Here is a 16842-nt window from a genome sequence, read left to right on the forward strand (position 1 = left end):
CAAACATCTACTAGTCAGCTAGCAATTTCCATTAAAAAAACTATTTTCTAGCTACATCACCACATATTTTCAAATATATTAAAAATATTAAATCCTAACTTTCCAAGCCACAACTCCGCCAACAGCTATCAAATGTCAGTAACATACACTGATCCTGGATGCTAGCTTGGCTTCAAAACAGCTTTGAATTGAATTAAACTGTTCACAAACAGATATTCCAGAGCTTTAAACAATTTTATCTTTTTTCAAAGCTTAACAAATTTTCATAACACAGAGTCGAATTTATGTTAATTTACAATTCAATCCAGGGGACAAAAAATCACACGCATACACACAGCTACTTGCAAAATAAGTAAACTGAACTCGTCAAGTTGTGAGGTAAATTGCAGACTGAAAGGTGATAAAAAAAGGAGAGTGATAAGGGTAAATTGAAAATAAGAATTCATAAATTGACTAGTATTTAAAAATGTTTTTTTTTTTATAATTTAAAAACTGCACAGTTGCTTTAACTACATATATTTATTAATTACCATATGAACAGAGGTTAAAGGAACTGAATCTCACAACCTTGGAGCGTCGCAGACAGAGAGGCCGCCTGATCGAGACCTATAAAATATTATCAGGACATTATGATGTACCTAATCTGCAATATCTGTTCAAACTCGCGGGAAGCAATAGATTAAGGGGTCATTCTTTGAAATTATATCGCACTTCAGCAAAGAGGAAACCCAAGGAAAATTTTAAATCAAATCGTGTAGTTCGAGACTGGAACCGGCTCAATGAGAGTGTTGTCACTGCACCTTCGGTCAACAGTTTTAAGAATAGATTAGATAAAATCTCCAAAGTTTTGGATACACACGCATCAGCTTAATAAGCTGCTAGTGTGTTATAAAATAAAATAAAATAAATAAAATAAACACTTCCGTTACTGACTGACTAAGTGACAGACAACACCCAGTCCAAACCAGACTGCGGGTGTTCTCTAGTTCAAAATAAAACTTCTGGAATTCCAAAGGCTTGCAGGACTGCGTAGGCGTTCAAGTATTTATTTGCTTACTAGCTGCACTACGTTCATAATGATGTCACTCCCGACTCTTGCGCAACCCAGCCTTTCCAATTCGAACTAAAACAATACTGATCGAGTCACGAGGTAAATATTAGGTCCTGTAGTCGTATTTTGACCTTGGAAATTAAGTTGCAAGAGTCGTGATCGTGAGCATTTATCTGAAATAGTTGATTAACAATAAATTTATACTTATCAGCTTGGCAGTGACATCGAGTACAGACAATGTGAAAAAGATGTGAATGATGACACAGAGAGATCCTTTATGAAATGCGTACATTTATTTAATTTTAATTAATGTTATTTAAGGCTTTGTGACATTACGTAATACTCTACTGCTTATCCGAGAGGTAAATGTAAAAACAATATTCTTGGAATGACCATACGCTTAAAAACCTTTTGATAAAGAATATAACAAATGTATCCAAAAAGAAGACAATTATAGACAATGCTTCAGCATTAATTAACAAGATATTTAAATTAACCGTTGTTTAATTAAAGAAGAATATTGATACTAATACAGATATTATGTTTACAGAAGATAAATCCGAAATATCAACACGGTTACCGCGCGATGACGTCATCACACAGGAGTCACTCAAGATCCATATCCATCCATACTAAATATAGAAAGTAAATAACTTCAAATGAATCATGTGCGCCTCAGCTGTAATATGTAAACAGATGAATGGCAATGAAGACTTCATTCAACACTTAATTTGTGTAAGTAAAACTCGAGATGATTTTTATGGAGCAAGCTTTACAAAAAAAAAGGAGCAGAACAAATCGAGTACCAGTTTGAGCATTCCGCGTGCATTCAAAACATAACCTCCAAAATGTTAGGCTATTGTCCAGCGTGTAAAAAATGCAAGCGCGCTGCGTGTTGTCGGGCTCCGCTAACGGCCGCGGGAGCGAGTTTGAGCCAGTCTCAGTCCTACCGCGGGGCAGACTCCTCGCCTCGCCGTCCCCACTCGAGTTCACAAATACTCGATAACTTATCAGCAAAATAATTGCATGAAGTCATCGATTAAATTAAGTGGCCCGGCGAAACTCGCGTTGCGCACTGCAACGATTTACCTCCAAAATCTTGCAGCTTTGCTTATTTCGGATAAAAAGTTAACTTGTGTCAAAGTTTGACAGTGAACTCTACAAGTGTGTGAAAAGTTTGGTGCGATCCAATTGGTGGATTTTGTTTTGTTTAAGTGGTCAAGATGAACGGCACGCCGGCTAGGAGGCCGAAGAATGCGTTTTCTGAGACGGTGAGTGATTTCTATTACAGTCAAGTTCTAAACTTAAGTTGGGGGAAAAGAGACGGACTGAACGAAATGGGCGAGGAAACGAGAGGCAGTGGATTCCTGAGATAGCCGTTAAGTCCGTTTTGCGAGTGTTTTGATGTGTGCGTTGTAAATTGACCAATCATTACATCGTCAAATTGACTATTGTTGTTGATTGTTATTTATTTATCACTGTAGCCGAACTGTTTAAAAGTTTCTTACGTTCTATTTTCAAATTGGATCCATTTATTTTTTATTGGTCTAACACTTATTATTACCTGACTCTAGAAGTTAGTAACATTTTCTATGTAATAATTGGCGAACTTTAGTTCAACGAAAGTCCTTTTCCATTCTTGTGTAGCTTAAGCACTAGTAACTAGTTATTTTAACTTTGAAACAAATTTTATAGTAGAGACAAATTATTGTAAATTATATGGGCTTCGTATATAAAAACATTCGTCATGAATCACTGTCGCAAACTGGGTATAAAACTTTTTTAGTTTTTGACTTCATTTCAAACAAACTGACAGGCAACTAGACTTTACTAGGTACTCAACTTTACTTTATCATAAATGATAAGAGATTTCGGTATTGGTGCGAAGAAAAGGTCTTATTTAGTTTGACCCTGCAGATTTGACCCAGTTTAACCGGTTATAAAGTTTCTATGAGTTAAATGTGTAATTCTTATTCTTATTATAATTAAACGTACCTACGTAGGTATAAGGTTAACTTGAGTACCTATAGGAACTTTAGTAAAATATTCATACTAACGTAATTTTAAAACTAATTTTAAAAATGAAAAGGCTTTATAGTGGCATAGATATAGTTCTTTTGAGTAATGGGCAACCTTAAGACACATCTCGAAGACGTGCTAAACGTATCATAGAAGACAGATATGGGCTTAACTGACCTGACTGAAAATTTATCCGACGATGTTGACTTATCCTCAGGTTTTTTAGTTGAAGCGGTAAAAATGGTGTTTGCCATTTTTACCGCTTCAACTAAAAAACTAAAAAATCTGCTGATGTCGTTCTAACAGCCAAACACCAGATGAAACAATAATTCCAGTGATCGTTTTAGGTTCCCAGTACTTTAGAATATGACTCCATCTCCTTCCCATTGATATCGTAAAAGGCGACTAAGGGATATGCTTCCCGTGCAGACAGACAAATCAATATTTATCTACCCCGTACTATATTACCCGTATTTTTACGTATTGGGATTATCTTACGGGGTAGATAGAGCCGACAGTCTTTTAAAAGTCTTTTATAACCATGTTCAGCTGTAAGCTTTATGGTGGAAATTAGCATCAAATAGTAAAGGTTGCCAACCGGTCACCTAAGAGAAAAATCCCAAGTTTATTTGCCTTTGATTTTCCTGACCTCGACCTCACTTGATTTTTCATTCAGAACTATGAAATACTTTTTAAAGTAAGTATTACAATAAAGTATGTATGTATATGTTATTAAATACTCATATATTTCACTTAAAAAAAAAATTAAGAACGTTACCTATGATTCACTGCACGGTAACTTTTGTGACATATTTGAGTTTTGTACTTTCCGGCAGTCGAATGTCTTTATTTCTTTTCTCACACAGTGAACAGCAATTTTCCTTGCCCCTGTAAACGGAAGAAGAAGATAAACATATTTCCCATGTTCTTATTCAAAGTGATTTCAATTTAACTACAGAAAATGTCCAGGAAATGTTTTCAAATAGTGCAAAAATCTAATAAGAAATTGCAAATAAGTTCCAAGCTGGGTCAGGAAAATAGACAAAAGATAGGATAAAAGTATGACATAGTGAAAAAATTAAATAGTGAAACGCTTTAAAAATATATATATCAAAGAAAATTTTAGGCATTTAGTAGTAAATACAAGAAATACATATATAGCACACGACATTAAAATAAAGATATAATATAATAAATAAGTTTTCACACATCTAACAAACAAACACCCCATACGGAAGTTTGGCAACTTTCCCTAAGTGTGAAACCGGGGAAAATTTAAATAAAGTTGGGTCAGGTCTCAGGTCAAGTTAAAGATCCAGAGACTCTAGGATCGTGGACATAGGCAGAACCTTTACAGAGAGAGAACGCAACCGGGACTATCGCCCAGAATATAATGAACTGGGAATTATAAAACAAATAACTAATTACTGAAGTCATTTTGCTAAGTGTCGTATAAAGGGGCATTATTAAACAACTCCACTGTCTGTACTACCTATAATAAATCAATACATACATACATATCTTCACGTCTATACCCCTTGCGGGGTAGACAGAGCCAACAATCTTGAAAAGACTGAATGGCCACGTTCAGCTATATGGCTTAATGATAGAATTGAGAATCAAATAGTGACAGGTTGCTAGCTAGCCTAAAAAAGAATCCCAAGTTTGTAAGCCTATCCCTAAATCGCCTTTTACGACATCCATGAGACATTTATATAATAAAGTATTAAGCAAAAAACTTACGGAAAATCTCAACGACCTGACAAATAGACGTACAACAAACATAATTATGAGTGTCCTATTAAAATGTACCGATTTTTCTGCGTATGGAACCCTTAATTTACAAGTACGCACCCCAAATGGCGCTATTATAAAATTCACAATAAAAAAAATACTATGTTCATAGTGAATAGTATTTGTCCTGTTATTTATTACTGCAGTAACTTCATCCGACACAATTTGTGGCCGGACGCCATTTCCCAAAAACAATTTTGGATGCCCAGAGGCATATGTTTTTTTTACTTAGTAAGAAAGGTCAAGTTACCTGTTTTAAAACTATAAGTCAATGAACATTATCTTGCAATGTAAGTGTCATAAATAACAAAATAAAATTATGGGACTTATTTGGGAAATTTAATTATAAATATGGAACTTTTTTTTAACTCATTCGTATGAGTTAAAAAAATGCCCGTTTTAGTGCTTTTCCCCAGGAGGAAATAAATGTTCTTTTTTTGCATATAAGACTACAAAATTACTACCATTTAATACGTATTATCCATAATTATTACAATAACAACAGTTTAATTCTGTAACAATTGTAAACATTAACTTTTGTCCTGTGGTTTAACTTAATAATTAACTTAGTTACTTAGTTTTTGCGTACAAAATCCAGCTAAATTCAATGCAAAAACTGACTTCTATTTTACTAATTTTTACGTGGGTTCATAAAGATACATACAAATACATACATAAAATCACGCCTCTTTCATAAAGATCTTTATAAATAAGGGTCTATAACAAGTTATGATATTTTAAAACCTGTTTTAGGGCTTTGAAAACCGTTCATGTAGAATAAATAGTCAACGAAGCAACATGTCACGCTTACCTGACCTGACCGATAGGCTTTTTTTATTTATTTATTTTTCTTCGTAACCCATACGCCTAGGTTGATTCCTCTATATAAAGATGACTCGTTTTTTGTCGAAATTGATGAAGTGTGAATTGGAACGTTTGGCAGAGGTGTTAAGTGATGATAGAGTGCTCACATGATAAGTTCGCTAATTTAATTGACGATTTTTATACTATTCAGCTACTGAATAGGCGCCTATAATAGATCTTTGTATAGAAAGTGGTTACCGTATCCTATGGTACAAGAGTTTGTATGGTACCGAAGTAAAAATATTTGACAGTTTTGCTTTCTCAAAATGTGCCAGCTTCTTTTCTGCCAACCCTGTGAACCAAAACCTGTCACTATGTATTAACCTCAATTCCATCATACAGCTTAACGCAGCCGTCGAGTCTTGTGTCTACCGGCGCTGTCTAACCCGCAATTGATCTATATGTATGTAGTCCTTACAATTCGGGAATATCACGCGACTAGTGTCAAATGCACTGTTGTTTTTGCTTCTGACAATCGGGGGGCGTTCAATCGTTTCATTCTATATGTGAAGTGACCTTTAGTCCTTATTTATAGATCTGGTGACTAGGAGGCATTAAGGTATACGTGTATAAATAAATCTACCTTTATTGAGCATCCCTCCGTGAGCTGAGGCTTGAAGGACTATTTTATGCAGGGATGAAATTTATATCTGTCCACACTGATAAGGTTAAAGTGTTCGTTTGAACTGTCTGTTCTTTAAAACTCGCCATTTTAATTTGTAAAAGGTATTGTTCTTCCAATTCAAATACAGAAAAATGAATAAGATTTTTTTTAAAGCATTTAGAAAATAAATACTTAATATATTTTCTGTGAATGATAATTAAATTAAGTATTGCATAATTTTTGTTGCTAGCCCATCGCCTAAAAAAAGAATCACAAGTATGTAAGCCTATCCCTTAGTCGTCTTTTACGACATCCATGGGAAAGAAATGGAGTGGTCCTATTCTTTTTTGTATTGGTGCTGGGAACCACACGGCTATGCTGGGAATGGGAATGTCTTCCTGACAGCAGTCCACTTAGAAAACTAAGTTAATCTGCCAATCACAATTCACCTAACATACAATTAATCCAGATATGGAAATGAACTCCAAGCTAATAAACCAAGCAGGTCAATTTATAATAACAAACAATGCGAAATAATTAGTATGCAAGTCGCAAATGCCAAGTTGCCGACCAATTTGGAAGAAAATGTGTCACGCACTATGTTGAGATATGCTCAATGTAACCTTATGTATTTCTATTACACATTCTATACATTACTTAAAAAAATAATCGTTAGAAAAAGTATAACAGACGAACATATAGACTTTCGCATTTTTTAAATCATCTCACATTCTCTTTTTCTTTATCAGGGAGATTGATAGAACAGTGGCAATTTTAATTTGATGTTTTAATTTCTTTATATTAAGATCTACTTACTCATATACCGTTAGCAGCACCAAAAAAAAGCAAAATCATTGATCATTTTCATTTGAAAATCACGATGATAATGATAATTTTCAGGTGAAATTTCAAAGCATTCATCCCTTTCGCTTTGTAACTTAGACCCAAGTTTAAGATACCTTTAGAAAATGGCACTACAAATAAGTTAGATACTGTTTTGATTCGATTCGACGGCCTCTGTGGCACAGCGGTACGCTTGTCTGTGACACCGGTGGTCCCGGGTTCGAATCCCGGCCAGGGCATGATGAGAAAAGAACTTTTTCTGATTGGCCTGGGTCTTGGATGTTTAACTATACAAGTATTTATTATAAAAAATAGTATCGTTGAGTAAGTATCTCGTAACACAAGTCTCGAACTTACTTCGCGGCTAACTCAATCAGTGTAATTTATCTCATATATACATATTTATTTATTTATTTTGATCTGTTAACGTTTACTGAAATGCTAGTGAGCATACAAATAACTGTACTCCTGCACCCAAGGCTCGGTGCAACCATACGGAATGCAGTCAAAGGTCGCTGATTCACTTCCAGTGGCATTTACATAGAACGCTCTCCACGGCCACTTCATCGACACTCTCAAAATAGTTACATTAGCATAATACATGGTGATGCGACAAACTTATTAGATACACTCCTATTTATGGTTAAAAGTTTTTTTTTTCAAAAATACTTATTAATTAGAGTAGGTATGTAGGTACATATTGTATGGAAACGATAATTCTATCGAGTCGACGAATATCAAATCGCCTAGACTAGAAAGCCACCTTCAAGCTGGTAAATGATGGAATTGGGGTTCAGATATTGAAATAAAAATAAATACTTAACTACACAAGTAAGTATATGATACAATGAAAGAAAAATAGTTAAAACTAAGATTTTAACAGGAATATTACGGAAATTGTGTGCCGTGTGGTTTCCGGCACCATTAAAAAATAAATAATAGGACCACTCCATCTCTTTCCCATGGATTTCGTAAAAGGCGACTAAGGTATAGGTTTATAAACTTGGGATTCTTTTTTGAGGCGACAGACTAGCAACCTGTCACTATTTGAATCACAATTGTATCATTAAGCCAAACAGCTAAACGTGGCCTATTAGTCTTTTTAAGACTGTTGGCTCTGTCTACCCCGCAAGGGATAAAGGCGTGATTATATGTATGTATGTCCATCATACAGCTTATTATTATACAATTCTATCATTAAGCCAAATAGCTAAACGTGGCCAATCAGTCTTTTTAAGACTGTTGGCTCTCTCTACCCCGCAAGGGATATCCCACGCATATGGACGTGATTATATGTATGTATGTATATTAGGGAAAACAGACAAATCCGCGGGCACAAAGTGGTAACTAGTTGCATAATACTCCGTTCAATTTCATAATAAGTGATTCAACAAGGACCTTGCAATAAATCTGTATAGAGATTACAAAGCGGTCACATGCTGCGTAATGCATTTCATTATGCTTTTGATGGATACAAGGTCTGATGCGTTGGGATGTGATGTGAAATGAAATGTCAACACACATATTTACGGGTGCCGTGTGGTTCCCGGCATCAGTAGAAAAAAGAATGGGACCACTCCATCTCTTTCCCATGGATGTAGTAAAAAGCGACTAAGGGATAAAATATTAACATTTTTAAGATTAACGGAAAAATATTAAAATTTTTACCTTACTAAGCGTCCACTGTGTGTTTGTCCGTCTGTGTGTCAACAGGCTGTATTTCATACACCGTGATAGATAGAAAGCTGAATTTTTTACAAATTTTCTTCACTAATATTAAAAAATAATAATATTAGGGTGTTATTCCCAATTTTTTGCTCACTCTTTATGACGATAACAGGTAAACGCTTAAAATTTAGACAGAATATATACATACATGTATATCACCTTTTAAAAAAAATAATTAAAAAACAAAAAAGTAATTATTAAAGGTTCCCATACAACAAACAGAAACGTGAATATAAAAAAAATATTTAGTAACAAACGTGATGATGGTACGGAACCCTTCGTGCGTGAGTCCGACTCGCACTTAGCCGGTTTTTTGATATGTAGGCCCTGTTATCTGTTATATTCATTGGAAATCCGTACATCATGTCTAAAACTCCGCAAAAGTCTCTCTAACCACGGATCGAACCTAGAAATTAATACGAGGAGTTGCAGACACGAAGAATGTAGTAGTTATAATTAGATTTAAGTTATGTGACGTCAATAAGTGATACCTTGTATCCAATTTTGAAAATAAATCTATTCTATTCTAATGAAGACGTCATACAATCAGTTACATTACAGGCACTTCGATTGTGGTGATTGTGGTTGAGAATTGGTTAACTTGATATCTAGAAGGTGCCAACTGATCTTGTGGGACCACAAAATTACCGACTTGCTATAAAATAAATTGAGAAACACTTTATGCGATGTTTTAAAGGAAATCTAGCCTGCCTCTTCTCTCTTTTTGTCTGGAAACTCGATTCTAGGGATGCCTATCTATCTGTTCATGAAAGATAAAAGCATAAAATCTTCATGGGGGATCTATATAAGATCAACCAATATACAAGTAGCCAAATATGTAATTTTAAGAATTTCTGTGTATGTCTGTAGTCGCAACACGCTTAATGAAACTAAACAACTGGTATACAAAAATTTCTCCTCAACTCCTCTATGCGAGATGGACCGATAATCTAGTAAAGCCCGTGGTGAAACGTTGGATGCAGGACACCTTCAACAGAGCGACCTTGAAGTCATCGGGGGACGCCTATGTTCAGCAGTAGACGTCCTACGGCTGATATGATGATGTTACGAAGGGGCAATACAGGGGGTCAGCTTTTTTTTTTTTTGACAAATTACACCGATTGAGTTAGCCTCGAAGTAAGTTCGAAACTTGTGTTACGAGATACTAACTCAACGATACTGTATTTTATAACAAATACTTATATAGATAAACATCCAAGACCAAGGCCAATCAGAAAAAGTTCTTTTCTCATCATGCCCTGACCGGGATTCGAACCCGGGACCTCTGCTTTCAGTGAACTTTTAAGGCGAACATAGTCACCAGTTTTTTTTTTAAATAAAAAAAATCTAGTTCTCTTCAACAAGTTTCGGCAGTGACTGCTGGGCGTTTTTCATATTTATCTGTTATTAAAAATTAAATTTGAAATTTTAATTCGAAATGCATGCTTGATAATCTGTTATTATTGATAGTCTGTAATACCTTTTTAAGTGGAACAGTCAATAAGTAGACTGATATCGGCATAATAGCAGGCCGATACGAACTCTTATCGGTGGGTACAGCACCTACAAGTACTTTATGTAGGGTAATTGCAACGAGTAATCCATTACTTGCAGTATGTATAATGTGTAATTACGAGTATTATCAATCACAATTTCTAATATGGAATTAAAAATAACAAAGTGTTTTATCTGAACTAAAAATTGTAGAAAATTCGTCAGTTTCCCTTTCAGGTAAGAAGGGTATGTAAATGTAAAGGTCAGAAGGAAGTCGCTTCACCGTTTATCTCCTATCTCCCCACTAAGAGATTTAAGATGGTACTCGTAATGACATGAATTTCGTAGTGAAAGTATACAGCCAATCTACGTTATAGAAAAGCACGTACTGAGAGATTCTATTCGATATGAGATAAAGTTTTAACAGCGATTCATCTTCCAACCATGGCACAAATTCAACGGTGGCTGATTCATTATGCAAAATGCATTTCTTCACGTAACAGTACCCTCGCATCCATCAGCGTAATCGAGCAAAAGCGCATATGTATGAAGTATGGAGTGCTGCGATTTGTCGTAGGCACGCAGCGCCGACCGATAGCGTGACGTCAGCGCAGGGCTGCCTCGAGATATTACCGAGTTGCTGACGATTTCGATTCGGACTCAAATTATTTAAAACCAGTGTCCGAATTGGCGATTTTTAATTTTTTAACGAAATTTCAAGAGTTTTAGGCAGGCAGAAAAAATATAATATTCATTTCTCATTTCACGTGTTTTCTGAAAGACATTTCTATTTAAAAGTACTATAATTTTGTGTCAATGCTCCAATATGTTTCTTTTTGTGTCCTATTCAAAAAGTTAATCGTCACTAAAAAATGTGCGCCAAAGTAAACTGAGGCTACGTCAAAATGGAGAGGAAAATCTAGATAAGCTAGCCGCGAGCATTAAAACATTCTTGTAATAAATATTATAGTTTTCAGGAACAAATTGCAAAGTGAGCAGGGTGAAGCCCTTTATACCGGGGAGCTATAGGTGTCAGTGTAGATTTTTCCACCTGAATTAACATTCTCACCTTAGAGTCACAGCACAGATGAAAGAGTTGTACTAAGTTAAGACAGAAGGTCGTTTAAGTAGAGACTAAATAGATTAACCGACTTGGTATTACATGAATCTCACAACTTTTTACGGTAGAAAGAATGAGCTGCGAGACTTGGGTTTTTTTACAGGATGTTTTTGATGGCATATTAATTTCTCGTGTTAGCAGCCCTATGTTACAATCACATCAATCAACACACCGTGTGCGCGTTATGTTTACAGATTTGTTACGGTGCAAGCAAACTCTCATTCTAAACAATGCTGTGTCTCTTTCATCGCATTACTGAAAGACAGAGATGGATGCGGTTACATCGATAATGAAATCTGTTTGCTATACCTTCGTGTTTATTTCATCTTTTAACTCTACAAACAAAAAGATGGGTGTCAAAACTATAAACTGTCTTTGTGTGATTTGACTGTCTACAGAAATGCCATTATTGCATATCATTTAATCAGAAATTCCCTATAAAAAGGGAAATGAAATTTTACCGAATTTTTTTTTTCGAAGGTTTGCGATTCACGCACTTTTACGAGGATAAGTTTAACCTTCTCTCTTTCTTTCTCTTCTTCAGTTTCCATTTGAAACCCATGGAGCCCTGATAAGGCATATGCCTAATCAAAGTTTGTGAATAGCCCTTAGAACATTCTCAAAAGTTAATCAAAGATAAGAAATTTGTTTTGTCTTTAACAATGCTATAGGTACCTACACACAATGCAATATCACAGCAGGCAAAGAAACAAAAGCTTTTATTAAAAAGCATCTTATTTATACAAAGCAAAATATTTTCAGTACATTTTCCTCAATGTTTTAATTAGTATTTTAGTTACTATATGAATCACAACATAATTTATTATAGCACAATTCATAGAAATGACCGGAGATTCGTGTCGTGTATTACCTACAGGTCATAGGATGATATAATAGGGAAAATTCCTAATAATAACTGGATTTTGTGCCTTACAAAGAAGCCAGAATATCTTGATTGCGGAGTTTTATATCTAGATTAGAATTTATTATTATTATTATATCTAGATGCTACTAAGACACTAGCTCTAGAACACTAATTTCCAAATGCATTTTCAGCTAAGCTTAAATTATAAATGCAAGTCTGTATGTCTCTTCTGCTCTCTCTATCTCTCTCTTCCTGGCTTTTATTTAATTTATTAATTAAAACTTTTATTACTTAAAACTAGACTGCAGTCTGCAGTGGAACATACATACATACATATGGTCACATCTATATCCCTTGCGGGGTAAACAGAGCCAACAGTCTTGAAAAGACTGAATGGCCACGTTCAGCTATTTGGCTTAATGATAGAATTGAGATTCAAATAGTGACAGGTTGCTAGCCCATCGCCTAAAAGAGGAATCCCAAGTTTAAAAGCCTATACCTTAGTCGCCTTTTACGACATCCATGGGAAAGAGATGGAGTGGTCCTATTCTTTTTTGTAATGGTGCCGGGAGCCAAACGGCACCTTTGGACCAAACCTTTAGTTCTGGTTGCATCTTCCTCATTCTGGAGAGAAGCCCGGGGTTGACCGAAGATCTTGGATTGGATAAGTTAGGTTTTTACATGAAGCCGATCTGACCTCCGAAATATTTTGCAGGGCAACCTTACCCGTATAGTTTCGGTTTCCTCACGATAATTTCCCTCATCGTAAGAGCATCAGTTAGTATTCAAACTAATGCACATAACTTCGAAAATTACGTGGCCAAAGTGGGATTTGAACCTGTGCTTTTATACATCTACTATCGACGCTAATGTTTGTTACGCATTTACCGCTAAAACTGTGGACCGAAGTGAAACATCTTTATCTACATCTTTCCACTTGCCACGATACCTAAGCTAGCTTTGCTTTAAGTAAGTATTCAAATATTCAAAGTAATAAATAACACCTTTACTAGTGAAATGTAAAGTATAACAGTGTAACTTGCCTTTATTATAGCGAGTTCTTCAACACCTGCTCCTATTATATAAATACTGTCAAGGGAAGATTATAATGATATAAGTACTTACATTGTCGTCTAAGATATTTTCTATAAGTATTAGTCGTACGTCTGATAAATTATGATACCGGATAACTTGAGAATCACTGTTATTGAAATTCATACGAGTACAAACATTTAATATGAATCTTTATAATCGACTAAATGAGGTAAAGCAAAAAAATTACACTTTTTATAACTCCTAGAAGCAAAGAACGCTCGGTATTCTTAAACCTATAACGATTAAAATATAGGCAACAAAATTAACCTAATTCAGTAAAATAAAAAATTCAATATAAATTAAGCTCCGGCTACACCAGTATATTGCATACAATGTACATATAATTTCATAATTTTTCAACTTGCTTTATGGAGTACAGGTGGTTCTAATCTTAGAAATATGCCTATCCAAACAGCCGAATAGTCACCAATGTGGCCTTGACCATAGCCTACAAAAGCATACTAATAAGGTAAAGATAAATCAATATTGGACACCGGCCTTGTCGCCTACGCTTGTTTTTGTCACCGTGAAGTCATCCACACCAACACATGCTCATCAGGATCAACACTAAAATATTATAATTCTTTATATTCGTCATTAATAATATCGCGCGAGGCGAATTACAGTAGACCGCTTTCCAGTATGTAGTCTCTGCATACCCCTCCCGGAAAGAGGCGCGATTTTATGTACATACATACATACATATGGTCACGTCTATATCCCTTGCGGCGTAAACAGAGCCTACAGTCTTGAAAATACTGAATGACCACGTTCAGCTATTTGGCTTAATGATAGAATTGAGATTCAAATAGTGACAGGTTGCTAACCCATCGCCTAAAAAGGAATCCCAAGTTTGTAAGCATATTCCTTAGTCGCCTTTTACGACATCCATGGGAAAGAGATAGAGTGGTCCTATTCTTTTTGGTATTGGTGCCGGGAACCACACGGCACTGCCGGCGATTTTATGTATGTATACAAAATCTTTATAAGTATCATTACCGTCTTAAATCTCAAATCATATATCCTGGCGAAAGGTGAAGATTACCCTAAACCGAAGAGCCTGCGCGGAGAGAGTTATGAATTTGGATAAAGTGAAAAAGTATGCAGGGATCGTGGCAAGTGGAAAGTTGTATTTTCTGCATTACACTTCGTGAAAGAAGCATGAAGCGTGGCAGGTTTTTATACAAAGCTACGTCCTTCTGATGGCAAAGAAGCAGCTAAAAATCAGCTTGCACGAGATTTTATACCTCAGTTTATATCATTGGCTTCCCTTTGCACGGTTTTAAATTAAACGGCAAAGTATTTTCAATTGAAATTGCATTTTTCATTTACAATTTCATACAATTATATATTTCAAATCATTAAATACTTCAAGTGCTTGAAGCCTCGTGAAATAGTTAATTAAAGAATTGTCGACATCACATAAAAAGTTGTAAACTTTAAGTGGTGGTTTAAAAAAAAAAGAAGAAAATATGACCAAAATCTTATCTTACTTTAAATAATCGTAGCACGATAGAATTGATATAAAGAGATGTGACAGTAAGCTTAATTCCATGGAACATGAGCTTAAAAGCAAATAACTGAAAATGCAATACGTTGTCTCATACACAAACCAAAATCGTCTGAGTATGTATATTTTACAAAATGCAGATGCATTGATGACGTCATGTGTAAAGCTCTTCGCCGAATTATCTTTTGAGTTTTGATAACAATAAGCGTGGAACAAGGCATAAGCGATCTAAACGCAAAATATTAAAATGGGATAGAATTTAACACAAAAGAACAGCGTAGATCACGATTTTATATATTTCCCTCTCTTTTTAATAAAAAATTAAACATAATAATAATTCTGTTATATTATGTCTTTGATTTAGACTGAAATAAGAGATGCTAATACAACCCGAGTCGCTATTTATATCTACCGGGGAAGTCTCTGCCCATATAAAACTTCGTTGTTGGAAAAGACTTCCTACGCTCGTGTTGTTATGAATGAATATATACGAAATATGCATACACATATACATTATACAGGTGCAAAAAGATTAAATATTATAGAGGTACCAATAAAATTTTTTTTTGCGTGGCATTTAGAGCTTATAACTTGAGCCAGAATTCAATAAATCAGCCGTCGCTATTGAAAGTTTCAACTCGATTCAACACCAACCGACACTTGTTTGCAAATTAGTCTTTGTGTGTAAACACAAGTGATGTGATTACGTAATCCATTATAAGGTACGAACACCTCATGAAAAGTGTAAAATGTGTTATAATGTGTACCTTTTATAAATATGACAAAATCTACTCGTACGCAGTAATCTTTCACTAATTCACTCACTAAAAAAATAACCAAGATTTATTGGTTTGTATTATTTTCTGTAAATACAAACAACTTGACTACAACTCTTTCACTACTATTCTTTGATTTCTGTAAAGCTAAAAAGCTCTGTAGAGAGAAGTTAAACTGGTGACAAGATCCGAATTTTTAAAGACTTGTCTTTGCCAAATTACATGACGCACAAAGTATAGACGTCTTGTCATTGCAACTATATTAAATCGGCGGATGCATTTTATGTGTGTCCGACATAAACAGGCCAATAAAATGTTTTATGTGATATATTATTTATTATATAATTCCCATACAATATGCGCGCGCCTACGTCAATAACCTTTATGCGGCTAGATCATAAATAAATTATAGTTGTAGCTAATGTCTTATATTATATCACCGTTATAAGCAAGAGTAGTAATTGCTTTGGACAATACTTCATATAAAATTGACGTAGTTCTACAGTGCCTTTACAAAACCTTTTTAAAGACGTGAATTGCAAAGACTTCGAAAGCTCGCGGGCAAAGCCACAAAGAGGCGCGTGTATTGTTAAAGGACAATTCAGCAAGAAGCTGCTCGAGACTATTATATAGTTTTCAACCAATTAGCTCTGAAATTTAAAGTAACCAGTTTGCCTATAATTTCCTATACTGGTTCTTTATTGCGCTATGTATTGACTTTACTTTTTAGGATTCTGAACAAAAGAGTAATTATCGAACAATTAGTAATTAGTTTATCAGTAATACCCAAACGAATATCAAAGGTACCTATTAACAGTGGTCGTTAATTAAAGAAATATTGGCAAATCTTAAAATATTATTTAAAGTATGTGATGTAGCTAGTATTGATGACAAAAATAAAATTCATCAATTCTTAGGATTGATGTTCTTTAAAATAAGAAGAAATAACAAGTTACCCTAAAAATACGGTCTATTAAATTTTATTAAAATACTATATGTAACTAACCTTTTTTTAATGTTACTACCTCCCTTTTACCGATGCACTGTCGTATGCACCAACAAATTGAATAATATTCAAA

At 34.8% G+C, this 16842-nt stretch overlaps 1 protein-coding gene across 1 annotated transcript in view; it reads left to right on the forward strand.

Moving 5' to 3' along the window:
• The first annotated feature begins 2005 nt into the window (after positions 1 to 2005).
• Positions 2006 to 16842, forward strand: part of LOC106143531 (four and a half LIM domains protein 2) — a 109741-nt gene continuing 94904 nt past the window's right edge. The window contains exon 1 of the mRNA XM_013345645.2: positions 2006 to 2322. Coding sequence (XP_013201099.1) covers positions 2275 to 2322 — 48 coding nt within the window. The 5' untranslated portion in view covers positions 2006 to 2274. The remainder of the gene's footprint in view (positions 2323 to 16842) is intronic.

The sequence above is a fragment of the Amyelois transitella genome, chromosome 7 (genome assembly GCF_032362555.1).
Source record: "Amyelois transitella isolate CPQ chromosome 7, ilAmyTran1.1, whole genome shotgun sequence".
NCBI classification, from domain to species: Eukaryota; Metazoa; Arthropoda; class Insecta; order Lepidoptera; family Pyralidae; genus Amyelois; species Amyelois transitella.